This window comes from Liolophura sinensis, chromosome 1 (genome assembly GCF_032854445.1).
Source record: "Liolophura sinensis isolate JHLJ2023 chromosome 1, CUHK_Ljap_v2, whole genome shotgun sequence".
Classification (NCBI taxonomy): domain Eukaryota; kingdom Metazoa; phylum Mollusca; class Polyplacophora; order Chitonida; family Chitonidae; genus Liolophura; species Liolophura sinensis.
The window spans coordinates 21374447-21400489 of record NC_088295.1 but is presented as its reverse complement, the minus strand read 5'-3'; the positions used below and the strand labels follow the sequence as shown (position 1 = coordinate 21400489).

Below are 26043 nucleotides of genomic sequence, written 5' to 3'. Positions count from 1 at the left end.
AGGCGGAAAATGTTTCCCATTTGGCAATAATTAAATATTTTAAACAATACTGACCTTCCCATGTTGGGATATATAACATTTGTACAGCTTGAAAAAGACTTCAGCTTTTCTTTTTAGCTGTGTGTCCTTTTCAATGTGTTTGAAGAAATCACGTTGTTACTTTATCTTTCTCCATGTTGAACTAAGTTCAGTGGAAGCCAAAAAATAATATTAACCTAGAAAGTGTCATTATTTCATGTCATTATGGCATAGGTAAAACTCTTTACCCACGCATTGGTTATACAAACGAAGAAATCGCACTGAGTTTATTTGTAGTTTAACAGTAAGTAGTCTAGTCGACGAAAAGTTAACGTATATGAAAGCCATGTGTGACGAAAGATGTTTAGGTGAAATAAATAGAAGCCGACAATCCATGAAACAGATAGAAGCAGGCCATCTGGTAAATTAAACTGTAAATTGTTAAGTACACTTCAATAGCCGAAACAATAATAAAAAAAATAAATTAAAACTAGAAAACTCTTAAAACAACGACGAATAATTTTATTCATATACTATAGACGTTTGTATTTATATATTTATGTAGGTGTTGTTTTTGGAGATTTTCTATTAAAACTAACGTTCAAACATCGTCCTAATGAACTGTTCAAGAATATAAATAAAACAATCCAACTGTCATTAAGTACGTATCATCGTACTTAACGTAACGTATATTTAAAATATATAATGGTTCGCTTAGAAATAATCCGAGACAGGATGTAGGGGAATAGAAGTCTGTCAACTGAAAGATTTCATCACCAGCCATGAGGGGTGGATGGAGGCGACAAGTGTTGTTAATTTTCTATTTGCTCTAGGAGATAGCCACTATGGGTGTTATCCACACACCATGGGCCATGCAACCGAAATATTGTGGTGGACTGGCGAGAATTGGGCAAATTCTCATCTTTTAACACTCCGGCGAAGATTGCTCGTGTATATGTGAGTATTGTTATTTGATGTAAAGTACGTTAACCCAAAACAGCAAAGGCATTATCATATTTGTCCACATGTATTTTATTTGCAATTGCAGAACAAACCTGGCAATATAAATTAGTGTGTTACTTCTCCAATCAGAGCCAGTACGAACTTATAACTGACCATCGATTTTTTGCCGAGGATATCCCAGCTTGTCGATGTACTCATATTCACTTCGGCTATGCACAGATCAACAACGCTGATCTTGCTCCTACGGAATTTAACGATGATACCCCTGGTGGTGAGTCATGTAATGTTCTAGAATTTATCCTTATAAATACATTATAATATAGCTATATACTTGATCACCATAAAACTCACTACAGAATTATTATGTGTGCCCATAATAATAGTTTGACAATTTTGTTTCAAAAAATGGCCTTAAAATACATTTCATATTCCATTTCTTTTCTGTATCACGACAAGTGCCTTTACATATACGACAGGAAGCTACAATGAGCTGGTCGATATGAAGTCAATAAACCCCAGAATGAAAGTTCTTCTGTCGGTGGGAGGACCGGAACAAAGTTCAGAACTTTTCCTTGACATGCTGTCCTCCCGAGACAGCATCTTACAGTTTGCGACGAATGTAGTAGAGTACTTGCGAAAATATGGATTCGATGGTATTGACATAGCCTGGGAGTTCCCCGGGAATAGTTTACCATCCCCTGATCTCTACACACAGCTCATTCGTGTAAGTTTACATCTTGTACACCTTTTACACTCAAGAAACTAATGTGTTAATTTTAACCGAAAGTCTGTTGTCTGAGTGATGCCAGAATGTATTCTGTTATTATAACATAATACTGTGTGATTTTCAACATAACACGTACTATACACATAGCGTAATTATAGCTCAATTAGAGAGAGAATAAATAGGCCCGATTTGATTAGTCGGGCCTGTGTTACATTCCAGTGAACATTTTTCTTTTTGAATACTTCTTACCCACATACAGCGTTCGTTGTATTTTGATTGACAGGGCTCCAAGCAGGCCTTCTTCAGAGAAAATGGCCACGATATAGCTACCATTCTGCCAAAGAGTTAATTCATAATCATTCATTGTTTATAGAAAACAATATCGTATTCTAGAGTCGCCCTGTGAAAGTAAGACAATCCGAAATGAACAAAATAGATGACGCTGATACGCTGGGAACTATTAACTTGCTAACTGGTTCAATACTTCCAGACGTATTAGACACAGCAGTGACTCAGAGTCATCATTGGCAGAGCTTCTTCCAGAAAGAAACGTTAGACTCGTAAATATATTATAAGCTTATATAAATATATTATGAGCAGACTCTTTGCTGGTCTGCCTGTTTAAGGTTCCCATTCAAGCGCTCATTCTTTGCTGTTGTTGTTGTATATTACAGGAATTACGAACAGCATTTAACGCCGAAGCAGACGCACAAGGAAACGACCGACTGCTGCTAGCCGTAACATTGGCTTCTACGAAGGGCACCATAGATGCCTCCTATGATATACCGTCGATAGAACCGTAAATGATGTTTTCACATTTCATTTCATATTTCACAGTTCGTAGAATTGTCGTTTCGTGGAGCCAACGCGTTGATTTATCAGGAAAATTCCCTTCGACGGCTTAAGCTTTGAAAAGATAACCTCGTTATACTTCCGAGATACTTTGTATTGTAAAGACATACGTACCATTTATGTATCAAACATGATGTCTGTAGGTGCAGAAACAATGGAGATATAGCCTAATGTATATTTTACAGAAATAATGACTTTCCCCGCTTGAACAGCCATCCGCTAACTGCGAACCGCAGACTAACTTCACTGACGTGTCCGCGTTCCTTTCACACCACCTATAAAAATGAAAAGTCACTGAATAAACGTACGGTAGAAAACAGAAACCAAAGCCAAAAAACTATGCCTCACCGCATATGTGGCCAGGCGAGTTAAGTTCAGTTATGATTCTTTAACCAGGATATATTTTTCACATATACTGCAAATTTGGTACTGTACAGATTTAAATATTTTCTCTTGCAATGCGCAACCCACAATTTCTTTATTAACATGTTTCAAATTGCAGGTATATTGATTATGCGAATATACTCTCATACAACTATCATAACCACTGTCAAAATGTGACCGGATTGAACGCTCCATTATACAGCAGCCAAGAAGAACGAATCATGGGCAGAGGAGCAGAGCAGTTGAATCAGGTAATTTAAGAAAAAAAAATGTTCCCTCTGAGAGTCAAAACTCGTGCCATAATTAACTCGCATCAGGTGTATTTACTCTTCTCCGGGTTCGAATATTTATTCGCAATCTAAACCTTGATGGTGGAAACCAGATATATATTTCTATATGCAAACACATTTGCGAAAAAAAAATTCCCCCGAAACAAGATTGTTTCTCATGAGACATCTATTATTATTTTTTCCTTTACCCGGCAAAATAAGAAGACCGGGACTCATGTGAATAAGTAATAGAATAGCTCCTCTTGACCTCAGGGCATAAACATTCATACTTATATCATTGTAAACAGTTAAGCTAAGAGCCACATAATTTTGAACCTCGGGTACAATGATCCATGATTATGCCGATTTTCCCAACAAACAACCAGATCCACTTGGAACGCAGGGTATATTGATCAGTATTCATAAAAAAATTGGCTCACTGGAGAACCAGATCCACATGGCACTCAAGGTATAATGATCAGTATTCATGAAGACTAGCTCACTAGAGAACCAGATCCACTTGGAACTCAAGCTGTAATGATTAGTGCTCATGTAGATTGGCTCACTAGGGAACTACATCCTGAATATGTATATTACTGCTATGATTAGATATAAGTGTATGTATAATTGTGTGGTCATATCATCACCTCTTTGGGAGGTATTTCAACTTGAATTATAAGCACGACTTTTTTGTTTTATTTTACAGAACTGGACAGTGAATTATTTTATAGATTTGGGATTACCTCCCGATAAGATAAATTTAGGAATACCAACGTTCGGATTGAAATTCTCTCTGGAGCACGTGGCCAACAAGGGAGTTGGTTCTCCAACTAACATCCCGCTAAACTGTCTGCCAGATGATGACAGGGTTCCGTACTATCAGGTATGTATAAAGCAATAGACCTTTCCGAACTGTCGCTCAAGTATACGTATTGTAACAAGTAGGCCAGTTAGATGTCCCACATATTGGTTGTCAATCTTTCTCTGACGGCATGACGCCATAATTGCTTTAAACTGGAATGGAATGAAACGTAACGTGTTCACGTGAAGAGTTGAGGCCGGGTGTGGGGGGTGGGGGTGGGGGGGGGGAGGGCATTGGATGTGATGGATCCATCAATCTGGATGGGTAAGAGGTGACTCCTTCATCTCAGATAGGGTATGTACCGCTCAATGTTATTACTTAATTTTTTAATGCACATGTAATTTGGCTATGGACATGCTCTTTGTTTTCTTGAATGTCATAGACATGTGACGGTCTATCTGCACGTGACCAGAGCCGGAGATGGGTGGATGCTTACGACAATGAGCAAGAAGCTCCTTATGCGTCTTACGGCAAGGAGTGGATAACATACGAGAGTACAAGGAGTATCCAACAAAAGGTGAGAATCTAAAACTTTGCTAAAATTTCGCTAAACTGTATACAGATAAAAAGAAAAAAATTACAGGGCGCTGGCACCTATATTCTGTGGCGTTTTGTCAAATTTTGATAAACTGAGAGGCTCGAAGGAGGTATGAAAAAGTGGAATAAACAGTATGAAAACTTTCACTCAAATAAACCAATACCAGTAAAATTTTAAATGTCGTAAGGCTCATGTTGAAATTTGACGGTTCCGGGAAATCGCAGCTTCCATGATGTTCAACACTACAGGTATAGCTCTTCCTAAAACTGGACACAGAATATACTGATTGCTGTGTACTGTTCCTCCAAGTGACCGTAGGTTAAGCCGAATGTAACGGCCATGGCTACCTATGTCTTTAACATGTGCTGCCCACGGTAGAGACAATCCTACGATCGTTTTGTAAAGTAGGATCCGGTATATGTGCTCAAAATTCTCAAGGAAACTTAGTTACTTAATTTATTTAGCAAAAAGTTGTTGTTGTTTGGGAGATTGCAGAAGGGATAAAGGGCAATACCGGGAGCAATACATTGAATACAACCAAGCCTCCTGACGTAAAGGCCGAAACAAAGTTAGTTGCAGCTGGATTTGAGCACGACACCACATTGGTCAAAGACTTGTGAATTGAACTGAAACACTGTGAACTGCTTGATAAAGAAGTTCCTATAGATCATAGTGTTCTGTCATCTTTTACCTCCGACACAATGCTCTTGTATTACAGGCGGAGTTCATCGTGGACAACTCGTTAGGGGGAGCAATGGTGTGGTCTCTAGATCGAGATGATTTCTCCAACAGCTGTGGTGAGGGAAACTTTCCACTTCTTAATACACTCCAGGAAACATTAGGCCCAACGGTCCAGTTGTGTGTGACGCCATCAACACCCGGTACAACACCACAACGGACCGCATTGTCCCAGGAAACGACAATGAAAACAACATCCGCCTTCAAAACAACTACTCAGCCACTCATCACAACGACGCCAACAACCGCAACTGCACCAACACGGGCGAGCACGGTCTCTCAGGACTGTAAGTGAGCTTGTATACTTTTATTTTAACTTTGACACCTGTTAAAGTCGGTCGCTCTGTGTTCTTTGGGTTTGCCCGCTCAATTGTTTACATCCTATCATTTAACGTTGGTCACCTATCCTTTAGGATGAGTATTTTCTTAACGACGGGTCTGGGTGCAAGCGGACTCAAAATCTTATGCTGAAGATGTCACAGCAATTAGGAAGTTGCGCTTGTTACAAAGTAGACTGCTGTGGAAACCCTCCCAAAGATACGCGACAGCATATGTGGGTGCATGAAATAGGGTTTGTACAGTGATTGCTTTCGTGCTTTCGTAGCTGTATGTCTGCTATGCCATGAGTATAAAACATATCCGTGTTTGCACATCATGGTTGTAGCTTTTCTTGCACGTGTGGCTTTCTTAACATTGTCTTATTATACTTGTTGCACGTTTATGGCATTTCACGGGCTTCTGTCACTGTAACATGGAAATTCCATCCTAGACAGCTCGTCATTTTCAGTCGAACAACTATGTCAAAGTTCTGATCAGCAACTGACTGTCGAAAACTTGTACAGTGTATTTTTACTGGATCTGGTACCTACATACTGTTAATGCAAGATTTTCCCGAGCAGGCATATTTTAGTATAGACACATCACAGTGTGAGAACATATCAGAGGTTCGGGACTGTCCCGGGTATATTGCACCCGTAACTACAGCCTCTGTGATTCCTGTTCCAACATCAACACAAACAAAAGACCTTTCACCATCCTCGACAAGACCATCGTCAACAACAACAACGACCTCTCTAGTTACAGCAGTAATGACTGCTCCAGTGAGTAATAGCACGGAAGTTCAAGACTGTAAATATTTAAATGCTTTATGACTTTTGCGCGAAAATTGAAATTGAGAAATAGCACGGAAGCTCAAGACTGCTCAAAACACGTATTTTAATGCTACATAACTTCTACGCCATCACGAAACTTATTTTTATTGACTATTTTATTAAGAAACATTTGGTTAAGGAATGTAACACATGGACCTTATAATGGAGGTAGTGACTGAAGAAAAAGACGAACTGCTATATATAGGCCTACATGGATTGGTCATTTCTTTATTTCTTTTTGAAGCCATCATTATTTATGTTTTAGAGCTTGTTATAATGCTTTTCAGTCGATCAACTATGTCAAAATCCTGGCCAGCGTTTACCCGTCAACACAGACTGTCGAAAATTTGTACAGTGCATTTTTACTAGCCCGGGCACCTACATACCGTTTATGCAAGACTGTCCTGAACAGACATATTTTAGTATAGACACATCACAGTGTGAGAACATATCAGAGGTTCGGGACTGTCCCGGGTATATTGCACCCATAACTACAACCTCTGTGACTCCTGTTACAACATCAACACAAACAAAAGACCTTTCACCATCTTCGACGACAAGACCATCGTCAACAACAACAACGACCTCTCTAGTTACAACAGTAACCACTGCTCCAGTGAGAAATAGCACGGAAGTTCAAGACTGTAAGTATTTAAATACTTTATGACTTTTGTGCGAAAACTGCTTGAATAAACTTTCACAAATCTTCGTATATCACTTTTTCGTGGCTTTTCTTGTAAATGACAACCCACACTTCCTTTACGAAAAAAGTTGCGCGAAATAAGATTTTTGAAAGTGGCCCCAGGCTTCATGTGTACAATCTACGTTTTAGGCTTCCATCAGATGGACACGGTAACGCATTAGGCATAGTTTCTGTTTTCCTAGAAAACATTTGGTTATGGAATATAGCATATGAATCTTAATGCATGTATAGTAACTAATGAAGAAGTGGGCATGCTGTATATACGTGGATCGATAATTTATTTATTTCTTTTTCAAGCCATCATTATTTATGTTTTAGAGCTTGTTATAATGCTTTTCAGTCGATCAACTATGTCAAAATCCTGGCCAGCGTTTACCCGTCAACACAGACTGTCGAAAATTTGTACAATGTATTTTTACTAGCCCGGGCACCTACATACCGTTTATGCAAGACTGTCCCGAACAGACATATTTTAGTATAGACACATCACAGTGTGAGAACATATCAGAGGTTCGGGACTGTCCCGGGTATATTGTACCCGTAACTACAACCTCTATGACTCCTGTAACAACGACGCAGTCTACCAGCACAGATACCTCCAAGCCTAATATCGCCACAACCCTGGTAACGACAGACACTCTTACAACAGCCACGACCACAGCAACTGTGGATAAAACGTCACAGTTAGCGAGTACGTCGTCACATGTAACAACAGACATTCCCGTATCAACGACACCGGATCCATGTGAGTAGCCTAGGTCTAGGCCAACAATGATGGAGTATCCACTGTTTGTATCAGACCATTATAATAATTTTAAAATTATATTATCCATTAAAGGAATGAAACTGTTATAATATTCATGTTTCACATGGGATGTCGGTGAATAATGCTGCTTCCACCTCAGCTAACAACCGCTGTAGCATTTGCTTTAAGCTTAGACTTGCTATATACACACTTAGTCGTACATTTATTTGTCCGGCGAGTCACACTTTTGATCGAAATCCACCAGTGTAAAAACCTATACCAGCGTCTATGGAGAATTAAGAGATCAAGACATTGACTGCTTACGTACATATTTTTATGTCTTGGTATGACCTGGCGCCTTTGCGTCAGTCGTACTGTCTTGTGTTGCAAGAATGAAGGCTTGTAAACTTTTGGAATCGCTGATGGTTTCATCAGAAAGATTCCTTCTGGTTTTTGAGCACATTTCCCTCCAGGTATTCTTGTCTATAAAAATAAGTGGTAACGTTTATCCTTCAGGTGCTCAGACGAACTACAGGATGGTGTGCTACGTAACCAAGAGGGATTACTTCCCCCCTCTGTACTATCCGGATATAGACGTCAACCTGTGCACTCATCTCATTTATGCTTTCGCTTCTTTGAATGAAAACACCATCAGCGTTGAAACAACTGCTGACACACAAGGTAATGACACACAGGTCAGACACGAAGATGACACGGTACTTTCCAAATTCGATTTGTATATAGGTATGCCAATGTACGTGTCTGGTATTATGCAAAATTATAATTCGTGTAAAAGGTTTAATGGATTCTCCCCAAACTGACATCTATCGGTGAAGAGTGTAGCTGAATCTAGGCTTCAAAACAAACATTCGTATACTAACCGTTAACCAAAGTGGACGTTCCACGGCAATAATCGCAGGGCCCATTACAAAGCATCATTCAACACAAGCCACCAAAGAACTAAGACAATAGCTCTAACTAAGAAAGTAAGACAATGACGGATTCATGCAAAGAGAAGTACTAAACAGTTTTCAGTGGTGTTGGAAAGACCTAAGAAATTTGCTAGGCGAATTAAAAATATCAGTTTCCAAATTATAACCACGCTAGTTTTATAGGTTACCAATAGTCAAAATATGTATCTCAGTTGCGCTTATATATGATATATCCATATATCATATATGACGATTTAACACGACGAATACCCTAAACCCCTAGCCCCGGGTGAGTGGAATTAGACACAGTTATGCCAGCCATACTGGACGCCCAGTCTAAGACATTTATATTTACTGGAAAACTTAAGAAAATTGGAGTGAATGCGTTTGATGGAATAACATTGGTTGAAATCGTCACATAACACACAAGATCTAACAAATACTACAAGACCAGGCATGTACACGCTGCATGCAGGACCCTTGGGTGTATTGCTATCCAAGTGAGGAGTCTTTAGTGTATCCCTCACGTCCACTATTTATCTAATAGTCGACGTGACAGTAAACCGTTTTGATCTTTGTACAAAGAAGACGTAACATCGCATTCATACCAGAACAAGTATAGGTCAGCCAAAGGTGTGCATAATTTGTACCCATCAGAATTCACATACGTTGCTGATATGCGGTTTCCCCGAATTTCACACAGATGCTTTTAATGAGAAATTCAAGCAAGTGGATAAACAACGAGACGTCCCATGAATAATAAACCATGTATGTAATATATGCTAAAATGTTTTGTTGCCATATTAACCTGTGACTCTTAAACACCAAAACAATCGGAGATGATATTCTGTCATTAAAGTGACAAATGGTAGAGAAATCTTTCTAAAGTGTATATGACCTTCGACTTTAATGTTAGGAGCAGTCTATTTTTAGTAGTATTAAATGTTCTCACAGGTTGATAAAGCGGAAAATAGGATATGTCTCGACACACACGAATCACATGGGGTGATATAGGGCCTAAATCAAATGGACGTGAATGTACATTCAGGTTTTGAACATCAGCGAAAGTAAACACCTATGTTATGGAAACAGTGAATGGAAATTTATTAAGTCACGAAAGTTAGATTTTAACAAACAATACAAACGTTCGCAAAATCTTAACATTGATGTGAGTTAAGAATAATGTGTACTTTTTTCTTCTTTTTTTCATAAGTTTACCACGAAGTATTGGCGCTTCGTTCACAGAACCCTAATCTGAAGGTTTTACTGTCCATTGGTGGGTGGAATCATCTTCAGGCTCCTTTTAATGATCTGGTTTCAAGTGACACCAACATAGATGAATTTGCTCAATCTGCAATTGGTTTTCTGCGAAATGAAACCTTTGACGGTCTAGATCTCGCATGGCTCTTTCCCTCAGCATCTCAAGTGCCGTCTATTCAGACTAAGTTTACTGCATTACTAGAGGTAAGCCAATAGTTCTTTTCCTCCAGCCGTGGCCTATATCGTAAATCATTTAAAGACTGTTAAATGGATTAAGAGCCAAGAGGAGTAGAACACATCCGTCGCTCACAACGTAAAACTGATAATTGGAAGAGTAGAGTAGACTATGACATCTACCGTTTGTTTTATAAAAGGGCCCCCATTGCTGTTTTTTAAAAAAACACTTAATTCCATTGAGTTACCCTAATTCTTCTAAAATCTGGGACAGATATTTGTAGTGTCAAAAGTAAGATATTACATTTATTTGGTAATGTAATGGAAAAGTAAAGATATGAGTATGTTGTTCGTTAAATGGTCTAGCCATATAAAGCAACGAAACTCAATATTCCTCTTAGAATTACATATATATATATTGGCTAAATTGAGCAGACCAGGTGTCGCAGGTTTTAGAAGAAACAAGGTATTGCTAAATCAACTTTTCACTGATGACCAGCTTTCAATTTTCACGCGGGTCATACTTTTCTATGTGTATATATTACATAAAATGTCTTCACTTAAATTATAGGTGTGTATTAATTTCAGGTAGAATCTCGGTCAACTATACCATATCGATTATAGTACATAGAACGCGTTTCTAAATTGCTAATATTGTCTCTTGATGTTGGGTTCTTTTTACATTGAAACAGATGTAAGTAAACCTATATTATTGCTTTTTTTGTCAGGCTTTATATAAAGCTTTCTCAGAGGAAGCTATGAGTATTCCAACGTCCCGTTTGTTGCTGACTGTAGCCACGGGAGCCAAGAAGGAGGTGATTGACGGCTCATACATTATTCCAGAATTACAAAGGTTGGCGTAACTTCCATGACAACAGATAGTCAAACATACACCAAGGCAAATGCGTTAGGTGTAGTTTTGTAACAAACAGGTCCTGGATGGCTAACCGATTTGTATGTATATTTGAGGTTTTGTGTCGTATTTAATAGTTTATAAGTCACATGACATATGAGGAGCCATTAAGTGTGTGTACATATGCTGTGTCTTCGTGTGGCAGAGCGAATCCATGTCGCCAAATGCTGTCGCCACTAATCTATTATGCCGAAGACATCAGACATGACACCCCACCAAGTCACATTATATTGACACCGGATCAACCAGTCCTGTTTTCCTGGTTGATCCTAGGTGTCACGAGGTGGAGGCCCTTACCGAATTGTAGCTTTCGTAGCTTGACGCGTGGCATACAGACGTTCGTACTGCGTACGTTGAGTTCTGAATTATTGAAGTAGTCTCTCGACAGACACCTAATGTTTCATTTATTCTTTCGTTTATTGATTTAATGGTACGTCTCGCCAGACAGAAACTTCCTAAGATAACGTCGCTGTCGAATCAGCTGAGGCTCCATGGGTTCCTCATTCGCTATATAAAAGATATACGTTATAACGCATATTCTTTAAAGCAGTGTGTATTTTACCAATATTGCATGGAGTGTGTGTTTAGACAAAGGTTGTGAAATTTTAATAATTTATTTGATTTATTTATTTGATTGGTGTTTTACGCCGTACTCAAGAATATTTCAATTATACGACGGCGAAAATTTTAATAAATGTTTCGACAAGACCCATGGCAAGCTTTTCAGCGCAGTCAAAACGAGAATTCTCCTTATCACCAGTTATATATCGAAAAACGGTAGAGTTTATGGGTGTTAAAGCAAAGGAACAGGAAAGCTGTCATTTCGCACAGCCTGATTGACACAAGCATACTGCAGCGTTTCTGGATTATTCCCTCAAACAATCAACACGGGAGGATGATAATGTAGATTCCCTCTAACAATCCATACGACAGGAGCAGGATGTAGGCAGTTAACTCTAATAATCAACACCGCAGAAGCAGAGTGTTGTGTATTTCCTTTAACTATGAATACGACAGGACCAGGGTGTAGACTAATCCCTCTAACAATCTATACCACAGGGCCAGGGTGTAAATTATTCCATCCAACAATCAATACGGCAGAGGGATGGTGTACATTAATCCCAGTATCAATCCATGCGGCAGGAGCATTCTGTATAGATTATTCCATCTAACAAGCAATACGCCAGGGGAATGATGTAGATTATTCTCTCTAACAATCAATACGGCGGGAGTAGAGCATTGCTTATTCCCTTGAACAATCAATACGGCGGGAGTAGAGCATTGCTTATTCCCTTTAACAATCAATACGGCGGGAGTAGAGCATTGCTTATTCCCTTTAACAATCAATACGGCGGGAGTAGAGCATTGCTTATTCCCTTTAACAATCAATACGTCAGGAGCAAATTGTTGATTATTCCCTCTAATAGTAAATATGGCAGCAGGATGTCGCCTATTCTTTGTAACAACCAATACGGCGGCAAAGCGTTATCTATTCCCTCTAACAATCAATAACGAATTGAGCATGGTGTTGCCTGGTCCCTCTGGTTGTTGACTATTTCATCTGATAACCAGTTCCGCAGGAGTAGGGTGTTGCTTATTTCCCTTAACGACAAATTAAAGGCAGAGGCAGGGTGTTGCCTGTTCCCTATAACAATCGACACGGCAGGAGCATAATATATTGGCTATTTCCGCTTACAATCAATACAACAGGCTTACGTTTTGATTGATTTATTTGTTTGATTGGTGTTTTACGCCGTACTCAAGAGTATTTCACTTCAGCATGAGCTTTACTTGAACTCACAGGGACCGCACTAGTGAGACGTTCTTGGGTTATTACGCTGCGCAAACACGTAAAGCACCAGGCCAGAGATGCCCCCGGTTTATATTTTGTACACTTAGTTTAATTCTATGTATCACAATATAGACGACGTATGAAGAACTGTCATTTCCTTTGAGCTGTCAGAAATAACTATGCAATGTCTTAGGAATTATGTAATTCCCATTATTAGAAGGCAATGTATAATGTCGCTTTTGTAGTACATTGCGTTTTAATGTTGTGTTTCAGGTACGCTGATTTTGTGAATGTTTTAGCGTTTGACTATCACTTAAGGTGTGCAGACCGCACTGGTATGAATGCGCCACTGTATGCTGGCACTGGGGAACTGACGCAACTAAACCAGGTAAAAACATTCTGTCTAACAAGCTGAGAATAAAGCTTTCTCATACTAGAGTATCTTCTTAAACACTTTTGAAAGTAGAAAACGACACATTTGTCAGCCAACCTCTTCTATTAAATCATCGGTGTTTTGTCCATTAGATCAGAGAAATTAAACATAATACATGCAATACAAGTCACATGCATTTCAGATTACCAAGAGACTTTTCTTGACATTTGCATATCTAAAGAATTAATTGCAAATATTACGTACCCGAGGTTTATATCAAGCTTTCTCAGAGGAAGCATCTTCCCTTGTAACAATCAGTAATAAACAATTGCCGTCGCCTCGTTCCGTTTTTCCCCAACACACACATACCCTCCCTCATCTCACACCACCGCCGTCAAAGTCGGAAAATGTGGGATCAAAACTTTACTTGTTGCTGGCTTGTTTGGCACTCAGCACTGAGAGGTTTCAAGGAAACAGGACTGGTTGATCCGGTGTCTGTATAGTGTGACTGTGTGGGGTGTCATGTCTGGTGCCGCGGCACGATATTTCAGTGGCGATATGGGCTCGTCCTGCTACAAGAAGACACAGTATATACAAGAGCATCGAATGACTTCTCGTCGTTATAGGACAGACAAATTGTTAAATGCGACGTAAAATCCCCAAGCATGCAAAGGCCTACATACATACACCCCTCCCCCACACCTGACTTAAGAAAGGCAGGCATCCAGTCGCCACACTGCCTCCCGCCTTCCTCCACTTCCCTATTGTGCAACTAAGATCACAGTGTAAAGCATGGCAATGGCAGGCATACTCGAAAGCTGCCAGTGAACTTGCGCACCCACACCTTTTCGTTAATAACAATAACTATTTGAGAAAAAAAGTTGCTCATTAACTTCCGGATTCTAGAATAAAGATATGCTTAAAATCTGAGCTACTTGCAAGCTGTGCATATGTACAGAGCCTTCATGCCGAGTCACTGACCGACACTAACTTTTTCGCAAATATATATATTATTGTACTGTGTTGCAGAACTGGACCGTAAACTACTACCTGAATAATGGTCTGTCCCGGGGAAAACTGGTCATGGGAATACCCGTCTATGGACGCCAGTTTCGCTTGGCTAACCAAATGAACAACGGTCCAGGACAACTAACGACCGGTGTTGAGTCCACCTGTCGGCGCAATAGTGGTATCACTCCGTATTTTTTGGTAAATTGAGTACATCACATTTCCTTGAAGTACACACTTCGGAGATTATTCGTGTTTATGAGGTGTATGTGTTAAAGAACTGTTTCAAACTGGTATTGAGACTGGTGGTGGTACAGGAAATAATCACATCTTGAGTATGTATATTATTACCGTATCTTAAACAGTCATGAAATAGATTAACCCCTCAGCAAGAGTAGAAAAAAGCCGTTTGGACAAATTTTCCCTCTTGTGATCCATTGTTCAGCTAATCAGTAAAATTGTATCCACGTGCAGTTTGATAAATAGTCACAGGCTTAATACCGATCGACAAGGCAGGTTGAATGTGCCTTCACCAATACCTGTTGAAAATTTGTAAGTTTACAGCCCGTGTGTATGTGTTTAATTTAGATATGTAACGCGCTATCCGGGTACCAGACGGCCTGGGATAACGTAAGGAGAGTGCCATTTGCCTACAACACCAAGCTAGTCTGGCTGACGTACGACAACGAGAGAAGTGTTAGAGAGAAGGTAATCAAACTGCACCAACTTTATCAGATTCTAAGATGATAACCATAGACAACATGCAATGCAGTCAGTGCATTTTAACATAATCTATCAAAGTGACATTAAAATCTCAGAATGCATATACAATTTATTAATTCATCCGCTTTAATATGGTGTATCTAGACATAAAATATTCACAGCGCTCAAGCAAGTTTTGATCTCTTGCTTGTTTCACGAAAAATTCTTGGGCTTTTTATTCAGGCAAATTTTATCAAGAGAGAAGACTTAGGTGGAGCAGTTGTTTGGTCTCTCAATGAGGAGGATTTTTCAGGATCTTGTGGAGCTCAGGCATACCCCTTAGTCAACACGATTAGATGTACTTTGTCAGAGTCGGGATCTTCCTCTAGCACAACCACCAAATCAACAGGCACAACCACAAAGTTTACAGGGTCTACCACCAAGTTTACCGGCTCTACCACCAAATCAACAGGCACAACCACAAAGTTTACAGGGTCTACCACCAAGTTTACCGGATCTACCACCAAATCAACAGGCACAACTACAAAGTTTACAGGGTCCACACTGCCTACAACCCCTGTGGTGTGCAATGGACCACCCAGAAATGCTAACGAACCACAAAATTGTGAGTGGATCAAGATTGTCAACTTGATTATGTTTCTCTGCTTTATTTCAAGCTGCAGTGATTGAGATAGGGGTTCAAGTTGAAATTGGGTTGTATTTGTATTTCAAACAAGTCTTATATATAAATGTGATCCTTTGGGCTGAATGAACCTTAATTCGAAGTTGTGCAATTTGTGCGTTTTCACAACTAACCAGTTCACTTCTATGAAGCCATTGAAGACCTGATTCTCTCTTTTTTGTTTTCTCGAGCGTATTACACATCTGAATGTAATCTGTTCTACACAGATAAACGGTGCAGTTTGACGTATCCAGTGTATACGCATGTTTTACACAAGCTTCTACATGTACGTCTACACTTCGTGAACATCATTTATTAGAATAGTTCCGCCACCGAAACTAAACCAGCTCAGCAAAAAACAAACAAGCAAAAAAACATTATTTCAAAGAGTTTTAGTCTTTGTATTACCAGAAATGAAGACAACTTTCAGTTGCTATACGGAGAGTTTTATGTTTGAAATTAAGGAGTTAATAATATACTTTACATTAATCAGCTCGAAGTTAATTATTTCGATTTGAAACATAAAGTGTTTTCCTCATGTGTTTATAATTTATGAATAAAAACGTACTGACCAGATGTTCAAGCTTTCCATCCATCACATTACAATCGCAAACTAGTCAGTAACAGCTTGCAAAATGTACTCGTCTCAAACGCCTTGAAAACAGTATCATCTCTGTAGGATTAACTTATGCGCTGGGCTCCATGATTTGTTCTGGCTAATCGTATAAGAGTGGTAGACTGTCTTGGTTGTGCGAACGCTTACATTGCAATCATGCTTTAGCTCTCAAATCTCTGATCCGTTGTATATTATGCAATAACTGCCTGCCTGAGTTTAATTGTACTTTTTAAATTTTCACTTCAGTTACCCAGCTTTGTACCAATAACACGGATTTGTTGCCATACAACCCAGACTGTACACGTTTTGTTCAATGTGAACCCGATGGATGGGTCATAAAAAACTGTTCTGCTTGTCTGTACTTCAACCGTGGGAATAGTGTCTGTGACTTCCCAGAAAACGTAATGGATTGTACGCGCCAAACTACTAAATCGACTGGATCTACAACAAAATCGACAGGCACAACCCCCAAATTTACTGGGTCTACAACAAAATCAACAGGTCCCACCACTGAATATACAGGGTCAACCACAAAATCGACAGGCACAACCACCAAGTTCACTGGGTCTACCACCAAATCAACAGGTACAACCGCAAAGTTTACAGGGTCTACCACCAAGTTTACCGGCTCTACCACCAAATCAACAGGCACAACCACAAAGTTTACAGGGTCTACCACAAAATTTACAGGCTCTACCACCAAATCAACAGGCTCAACCACCAAGTTTACTGGATCCACACTGCCTACAACCCCTGTGGTGTGCAATGGACCACCCAGAAATGCAAACGAACCACAAAATTGTGAGTGGATCAAGATTGTCAACTTGATTATGTTTCTCTGCTTTATTTCAAGCTGCAGTGATTGAGATCGGGGTTCAAGTTGAAATTGGGTTGTATTTGTATTTCAAACAAGTCTTATATATAAATGTGATCCTTTGGGCTGAATGAACCTTAATTCGAAGTTGTGCATTTTGTGCGTTTTCACAATTAACCAGCTCAATTCTATGTAGCCATTGTAGACCTGATTCTGTCTTTTTTGTTTTCTCGGGCGTATTACACATCTGAATGTAATCTGTTCTACACAGATAAACGGTCAGTTTGACGTATCCAGTGTATACGCATGTTTTATACAAGCTTCTACATTTATAAATATAATAATATTTATAAAAAATTTATAAATAAAAACGTACTGACCAGATGTTCAAGCTTTCCATCCCTCACATTACAATCACAAACTGGTCAGTAACAGCTTGGAAATGTTTTACACAAGCTTCTACATGTACGTCTACACTTGGTGAACATCATTTATTAGAATAGTTCCGCCACCGAAACTAAACCAGCTCAGCAAAAAACAAACAAGCAAAAAAACATTATTTCAAAGAGTTTTAGTCTTTGTATTACCAGAAATGAAGACAGCTTTCAGTTGCCATACGGAGAGTTTTATGTTTGAAATTAAGGAGTTAATAATATACTTTACATTAATCAGCTCGAAGTTAATTATTTCGATTTGAAACATAAAGTGTTTTCCTCATGTGTTTATAATTTATGAATAAAAACGTACTGACCAGATGTTCAAGCTTTCCATCCATCACATTACAATCACAAACTGGTCAGTAACAGCTTGGAAATGCACTTGTCTCTAACGCCTTGAAAACGGTATCATCTCTGTAGGATTAACTTATGCGCTGGGCTCCATGATTTGTTCTGGATAATCGTATAAGAGTGGTAGACTGTCTTGGTTGTGCGAACGCTTACATTGCAATCATGCTTTAGCTCTCAAATCTCTGATCCGTTGTATATTATGCAATAACTGCCTGCCTGAGTTTAATTGTACTTTTTTAAATTTTCACTTCAGTTACCCAGCTTTGTATCAATAACACGGATTTGTTGCCATACAACCCAGACTGTACACGTTTTGTTCAATGTGAACCCGATGGATGGGTCATAAAGAACTGTTCTGCTTGTCTGTACTTCAACCCTGAAAATAGTGTCTGTGACTTCCCAGAAAACGTAATGGATTGTACGCGCCAAACTACTAAATCGACTGGATCTACAACAAAATCGACAGGCACAACCCCCAAATTTACTGGGTCTACAACAAAATTCACAGGACCCACCACTGAATATACAGGGTCAACCACAAAATCGACAGGCATAACCACCAAGTTCACTGGGTCTACCACCAAATCAACAGGCACAACCGCAAAGTTTACAGGGTCTACCACCAAGTTTACTGGATCTACCACCAAATCAACAGGCACAACCACAAAGTTTACAGGGTCTACCACAAAATTTACTGGCTCTACCACCAAATCAACAGGTTCAACCACAAAGTTTACTGGATCCACACTGCCTACAACCTCTGTGGTGTGCAATGGACCACCCAGAAATGCAAACGAACCACAAAATTGTGAGTGAAATAAGATTGTCAACTTGATTATGTTTCTCTGCTTTATTTCAAGCTGCAGTGATTGAGATAGGGGTTTAAGTTGAAATTGGGTTGTATTTGTATTTCAAGCACGTCTTATATATAAATGTGATCCTTTGGGCTGAATGAACCTTAATTCGAAGTTGTGCATTTTGTGCGTTTTCACAATTAACCAGTTCACTTCTATGTAGCCAGTGTAGACCTGATTCTGCCTTTTTTTCTCGGGCGTATTACACATCTGAATGTAATCTGTTCTACACAGATAAACGGTGCAGTTTGACGTATCCAGTGTATACGCATGTTTTACACAAGCTTCTACATGTACGTCTACACTTGGTGAACATCATTTATTAGAATAGTTCCGCCACCGAAACTAAACCAGCTCAGCAAAAGACAAACAAGCAAAAAAACATTATTTCAAAGAGTTTTAGTCTTTGTATTACCAGAAATGAAGACAACTTTCAGTTGCCATACGGAGAGTTTTATGTTTGAAATTAAGGAGTTAATAATATACTTTACATTAATCAGCTCGAAGTTAATTATTTCGATTTGAAACATAAAGTGTTTTCCTCATGTGTTTATAATTTATAAATAAAAACGTACTGACCAGATGTTCAAGCTTTCCATCCATCACATTACAATCACAAACTAGTCAGTAACAGCTTGCAAAATGTACTCGTCTCAAACGCCTTGAAAACAGTATCATCTCTGTAGGATTAACTCATGCGCTGGACCCCATGATTTGTTCTGGCTAATCGTAAGCCTTGGTTGTGCAAATGCTTACATTGCATTCATGCTTTAGCTCTCAAATCTCCCATCAGTTGTGAATAATAAAATACCTGACTGCCTCAATTTAATTGTACTTTTTTAAACTTTCACTTTAGTTACCCAGCTTTGTACCAATAACACGGATTTGTTGCCATACAACCCAGACTGCACACGTTTTGTTCAATGTGAACCCGATGGGTGGGTCATAAAGAACTGTTCTGCGTGCCTGTACTTCAACCCTGGAAACAGCGTCTGTGACTTCCCAGAAAACGTAATGGACTGTATGCGTCAAACTACAAAATCAACTGGGTCTACCACAAAATCGACAGGCACAACCACCAAGTTTACTGGGTCTACAACAAAATCAACAGGCACAACCGCAAAGTTTACAGGGTCTACCACCAAGTTTACTGGATCTACCACCAAATCAACAGGCACAACCACAAAGTTTACAGGGTCTACCACAAAATTTACTGGCTCTACCACCAAATCAGCAGACTCAACCACCAAGTTTACTGGGTCCACACTGCCTACAACCTCTGTGGTGTGCAATGGACCACCTAGAAATACAAACGAACCACAAAATTGTGAGTGGATCAAGATTGTCAACTTAATTATGTTTCTCTGCTTTATTTATTTATTGATCGGGGTTCAAATTGAAAATTGGGCTGTATCTGTATTTCAAGCACGTCTTATATATAAATGTGATCCGTTGGGCTGAATGAACCTTAATTCGAAGTTGTGCAATTTGTGCGTTTTCACAATTAACCAGTTCACTTCTATGAAGCCATTGTAGACCTGGTTCTGCTTTTTTTTTATTTTCTCGGTCGTACAACACATCTGAATGTAATCTGTTCTACACAGATAAACGGTGCAGTTTGACGTATCCAGTGTATACGCTTATTTTACACAGTCTTCTACATGTACGTCTACACTTGGTGAACATCATTTATTAGAATAGTTCCGCCACCGAAACTAAACCAGCTCAGCAAAAAACAAACAAGCAAAAAATTCATTTCAAAGACCTTTAGTCTTTATATTACCAGAAATGAAGACAGCTTTCAGTTGCCATACGGAGAGTTTTATGTTTGAAATTAAGGAGTTAATAGTATTCTTTACATTAATCAGCTTGAAGTTAATTATTTCGATTTGAAACATAAAGTGTTTTCCTCATGTGTTTATAATTTATAAATAAAAACGTACTGACCAGATGTTCATGCTTTCCATCCATCACATTACAATCACAAACTGGTCAGTACCAGCTTGGAAATGTACTCGTGTTAAACGGCTTGAAAACAGTATCATCTCTGTAGGATTAACTCATGCGCTGGACCCCATGATTTGTTTTGGCTAATCGTAAGTCTTGGTTGTGCAAATGCTTACATTGCAATCATGCTTTAGCTCTCAAATCTCCCTTCAGTTGTGAATAATAAAATACCTGACTGCCTCAATTTAATTGTACTTTTTTAAATTTTCACTTCAGTTACCCAGCTTTGTGCCAATAACACGGATTTGTTGCCATACAACCCAGACTGTACACGTTTTGTTCAATGTGAACCCGATGGGTGGGTCATAAAAAACTGTTCTGCGTGCCTGTACTTCAACCCTGGAAACAGCGTCTGTGACTTCCCAGAAAACGTAATAGACTGTACGCGTCAAACTACAAAATCAACTGGGTCTACCACAAAATCGACAGGCACAACCACCAAGTTTACTGGGTCTACAACAAAATCGACAGGACCCACCACTGAATATACAGGGTCAACCACAAAATCGACAGGCACAACCACCAAGTTTACTGGGTCTACCACCAAATCGACAGGCACAACCACCAAGTTCACTGGGTCTACCACCAAATCGACAGGCACAACCACCAAATTTACTGGATCTACAACAAAATCGACAGGACCCACCACTGAATATACAGGGTCAACCACAAAATCGACAGGCACAACCACCAAGTTTACTGGGTCTACAACAAAATCAACAGGCACAACCGCAAAGTTTACAGGCACAACCACCAAGTTCACTGGGTCTACCACCAAATCGACAGGCACAACCACCAAGTTCACTGGGTCTACAACAAAATCGACAGGAACAACCACCAAGTTTACTGGCTCTAGTACCAAGTCTACAACTCCATCTACTGCCAGTACCAGCCAAAAACCATGCTACAGTCCTCAGAGGCCTCGAAATTCTCAGGATGTCCAAAATTGTACGTAGAACAGCGGTTTCAATAAATATAATTATATCCACACTTTACAAGAAAAACTTTTAGTCAGATAACCACAACAAAGCATCTGGACCTGCAATTAATCACCCACATGACCTGTTGTGTTAAGGCTCGGACAGTGCTAATCTATACTGCTCGGCGAACCATGTCAACTGAGATTTTAGGACAAATATGAGTTCTAAAAAGTCAATACTTTGTTACTGAACGTATAGTATAACTTGTGATCTCCATTTGTGAACAATGGTAAGATACCATCGCATTCGCCATCAGTGAAGATGTTGTTATTAGCAGTATAATTAGAGGCTAATGAACGTATGGCAAAACCTGTGATCTCCCTTTGCAAATAATGATAAGATACCGTCGCATTCTCCGTTAGTGAAGATGTTGTGATTAGCAGTATAATTAGAGGCTACTGAACGTTTGGCAAAACCTGTGATCTTCCTTTGCAAATAATGGTAAGATACCATCGCATTCGCCATCAGTGAAAATGCTGTGATTGGCGATGTAATTAGAGGCTAATGAACGTATGGCATAACTTGTGATCTTCATTTGTAAACAACGGTAAGATACCATCGCATTTGCCATCAGTGAAGATGTTGTGATTAGTGGAATAATGAGAGGCCAATGAAAGTATGGTATAAATTGTGATCTCCATTTATAAACAATGGCAAGATACCAGTGCAATCGCAATTGTGATGAGCGATATAATGGAGGATAATGAACGTATGACATAACTTGTGATCTCCATTTGCAAACAATGGTAAGATACCATCGCATTCGTCATCAGTGAAGATGTTGTGATTAGCAGTATAATAAGAGGCTAATGAACGTATGGCAAAACCTGTGATCTCCCTTTGCAAATAATGGTAAGATACCATCGCATTCGCCATCAGTGAAGATGCTGTGATTAGCGGTATAATGATAGGCTAATGAACGTATGACATACCTTGTGATCTCCATTTGCAAATAATGGTAAGATACCGTCGCATTAGTAATCAGTGAAGATGTTGTGATTAGCAGTATAATAAGAGGCTAATGAACGTATGGCAAAACCTGTGATCTCCCTTTGCAAACAATGATAAGATACCATCGCATTCGCCATCAGTGATGATGCTGTGATTAGCGGTATAATGAGAGGTTAATGATTTAAATACCTAGCTAAAGTAACTCGGTTCTAAGCTGTGTAGTCTGTTGTTTATTCAATACCTTTCGCAGCTTGCGTTGACGATATATGAGCAAACTGGTAACGTACTCGTGTTTTACAAGAGAACAGTGCTAAAATCCTGCTTGGTCCCCGCGTCGCCATTGCGCGTGAAAAGGTACTTCATTGCTGTATTATCTGTCTTTAAGGCCCTTTTGCGCTTTCTTTAATAGTCCTTATAATTGCTTTTTTCTCTTTTCAGTCGATGAAATGTGCTTTCACAACAAACTGATCCAATATAACCCTGACTGTAGACGATACGTCCACTGTGAATATTCCTCCTGGTCCATCATGACCTGTCCTGATTGTCTGTACTTCAGCAGTCAAAGTAATGTTTGTGAATACCCCGAAGATGTTCCCGACTGCCAAGACCCCATACCAGTGATTACAACCACCACTGCTAGTCCTTCAACTGCAAAAAAATGTACAGCACCAGCCAAACCACGAGCGTCCACTCAGTCGCAAGATTGTGAGTTTTCATTACGCTTTAGCGACTTTAAAATCAAAGACAGACATTTGGCCTACCCTCGACAAAAAGTCGTCTATATTCAATTTGATAAACTTGCGTGGTGCCCTGTATATGTAAAATATTCTTGAAAAGAACATATAACTCCTAAAGAAGAAAATACATACTAGTAGACAAAATGTTGATTTGAATGATGTTCTGTTACCCGAGATTTATCCTCATCACCGATATGGCGTGGCAGAAGCACGTAAATCGAGCCTAGGTCTGCCATGCTGTTGGCAGAATCAAATGTAATAATTTGAAAGGAACGTGGTCGTTTATACTCCCTTGCGCATGAAGCATAATGTAATTAAGCACCATTGCTAAACAAGGGATAAGCGCCTGTATGAATGTCTACCCTGAATTATATTTACGTTAACATTTAAGTAAAAAGAATTTGTGATTAACAAAACCGTGTATATGGCCTCCGGGTTTTGTTTGAGATCAACGCAATTATGATTTTTTTCTTAAGCCAGGCGATGTGTGATAGTTGGGGAATTAGGTGGTATTATACGTTCTAGAAAAGAAGTTCATCGAACCAAGCAAACCACGCTGGTAGTGTTGGTTTTTGGTATCACGTAATCAGTGATGTATGGATACTTTAGGTCCTACGTCAGATGTGTTATATTCTGTCAGTGGTGATGTTGACATTGTAACGTACATCATGCCACTTGGAACAGAAACTTGAAGAGAATTAGAAAAGTAATAGATTATTTCAATTATTGTTCAATAAATATTAAGGTAAAATGCTGGGATAAACATTGACATGCCGGTGCACTCTAGATGTGTGTACAAGATGACATTATCCTCTCAGATGACCCTATGAATTTAAATGCTATGAGAATTCGTCTCCTAAACAGGTACTTCCCAAACACCAGTGCATTACTTGAGATAGTAACACTGTATCACTGAAGAGCTCATTCTTTTATCGGAAGATGCAAAATGACATAACTTAGATTCATAATATTGATAAAGCTTTCCATTTGTTCTGGAAGTCTGCAGTAGGCTACAACTTGAGAACGATCTAATCTACCTATATATCTGTACAGGTGACTTATTTCGTGGAACTGGTCCATGTTTGAATTCATGACTTTGTTTTTGTCTGCACAGTTGTAACTCTTTGTCGACTAGCGGGAGACAATGCCCACCTCCCTTTAAACACTGACTGTGGCTCCTTCGTCCAGTGTACATTCTCCAACATCGGTATTTACCACGTGAAACGGTGTCCGGAATGCCAGTACTTTCACATAGACTCAAGTCGTTGCGAGTTGCCAGGCGTAGTCACAGATTGCCAGTCTGCAGCATCAGTCGATATCACCGCACCCCTGAAGGCCCCCTCTACACCAGATCAGTGTGATCTGGACGGATCCTTTGGACACGCACGGAGAGGCTTCCGTCTAGTACAAAATTGTGAGTTTTAAATACTGAATGGCATTCGCTTGAGTAAAGTACTTATCACGTTAAATCCACAGCCACCATCACACTATGCGAAAAAAAAAAGAGTGGTGACTGTGTGTAGCTTCAGTGACAATCTACCGATCTACCCAATCAGCTTCCTACGTTATTGCGATCTAAAAGATCAGATGGTCCACCTTAACAGGAACCACTCAGTCAGGTTCCATGGGAACACTCATTCAGATTCCACATGATGATTTAATCAGGTTCTACAGGACCAGTAAATCAACTTCCACAGGGCCGACCACTCAATCAGGTTCCGCGACATGACACATTTAGGTTCACACTGCAGACCAGTTAATCACGTACCATTCGATCAAAGCAACCGGTAACATAGGTACTAATCTTGTCATAAAGTTATGTGAACCCTACTGGAATAATTTCAAACCAGTTCACAAAGACAGGTGCATACTTAGTCAAGGTCATAATCTGGACAAATGTTAAGTTTGGCGTACTATTATATGAACAAAGTCCTAATTAAGGCACAAAGAACTGCAGATTTTGGTCCTGACTTGCCACCAAAATCGGTCCCGAAGAAGATCGCATTCTACAATGTAGATATTGTTATACGAGATATTTTAATGTTTAAAGTAGGTTTATGTCCCTCTTTGTGTTTGGCTGACGGTCAGGTGATCCCCGTATATAATGACTGTTCCTGTTTTGTTTCAGTCCACGCTGTGTTTGGTCGACGGTCAGGTGATCCCCGTATATAATGACTGTTTCTGTTTTGTTTCAGTCCACGCTGTGTTTGGTCGACGGTCAGGTGATCCCCGTATATAATGACTGTTCCTGTTTTGTTTCAGTCCACGCTGTGTTTGGTCGATGGACAGATGATCCCCATATATAATGACTGTTTCTGTTTTGTTTCAGTCCACGCTCTGTGTTTGGTTGACGGCCAGGTGATCCCCGTGTATAATGACTGTTCCTGCTATGTTATGTGCAAAGGCGCTGGTGTCTGGACACTCGCTGTCTGTCCCAATGGCCAGTTTTACGACACAAATGGCAAATGTATCCCCCAAGACCAAGTAACGCTATGCAATTGAGTAATCCA

The 26043-nt window shown here is 39.5% G+C and overlaps 1 protein-coding gene across 1 annotated transcript; it reads left to right on the top strand.

Moving 5' to 3' along the window:
• The first annotated feature begins 1480 nt into the window (after window positions 1–1480).
• LOC135470392 (uncharacterized) lies at window positions 1481–26042 on the top strand. Its single transcript, XM_064749349.1, has 20 exons — window positions 1481–1705; window positions 2383–2507; window positions 3063–3195; window positions 3920–4096; window positions 4458–4592; window positions 5332–5638; window positions 8467–8631; window positions 10096–10346; window positions 11045–11169; window positions 13295–13409; window positions 14424–14603; window positions 14991–15110; window positions 15348–15729; window positions 16649–17203; window positions 18258–18812; window positions 19715–20185; window positions 21082–21813; window positions 23235–23501; window positions 24648–24947; window positions 25863–26042. The coding sequence occupies exons 1-20, from the start codon at window positions 1481–1483 to the stop codon at window positions 26033–26035; spliced, it is 5493 nt and encodes a 1830-aa protein (XP_064605419.1). The 3' UTR covers window positions 26036–26042.
• The last annotated feature ends 1 nt before the right edge of the window (window position 26043 follows it).

Bases quoted from the DNA above. Each gene is read 5' to 3' on its own strand.
- LOC135470392 (XM_064749349.1), top strand. From the start codon at position 1,481: ATGAAGTCAATAAACCCCAGAATGAAAGTTCTTCTGTCGGTGGGAGGA. The intron at 2,508-3,062 runs GTAAATGATGTT...TTCAAATTGCAG, and splicing joins GATATACCGTCGATAGAACC to GTATATTGATTATGCGAATA. The intron at 15,730-16,648 runs GTGAGTGGATCA...TTTTCACTTCAG, and splicing joins TGCTAACGAACCACAAAATT to TTACCCAGCTTTGTACCAAT.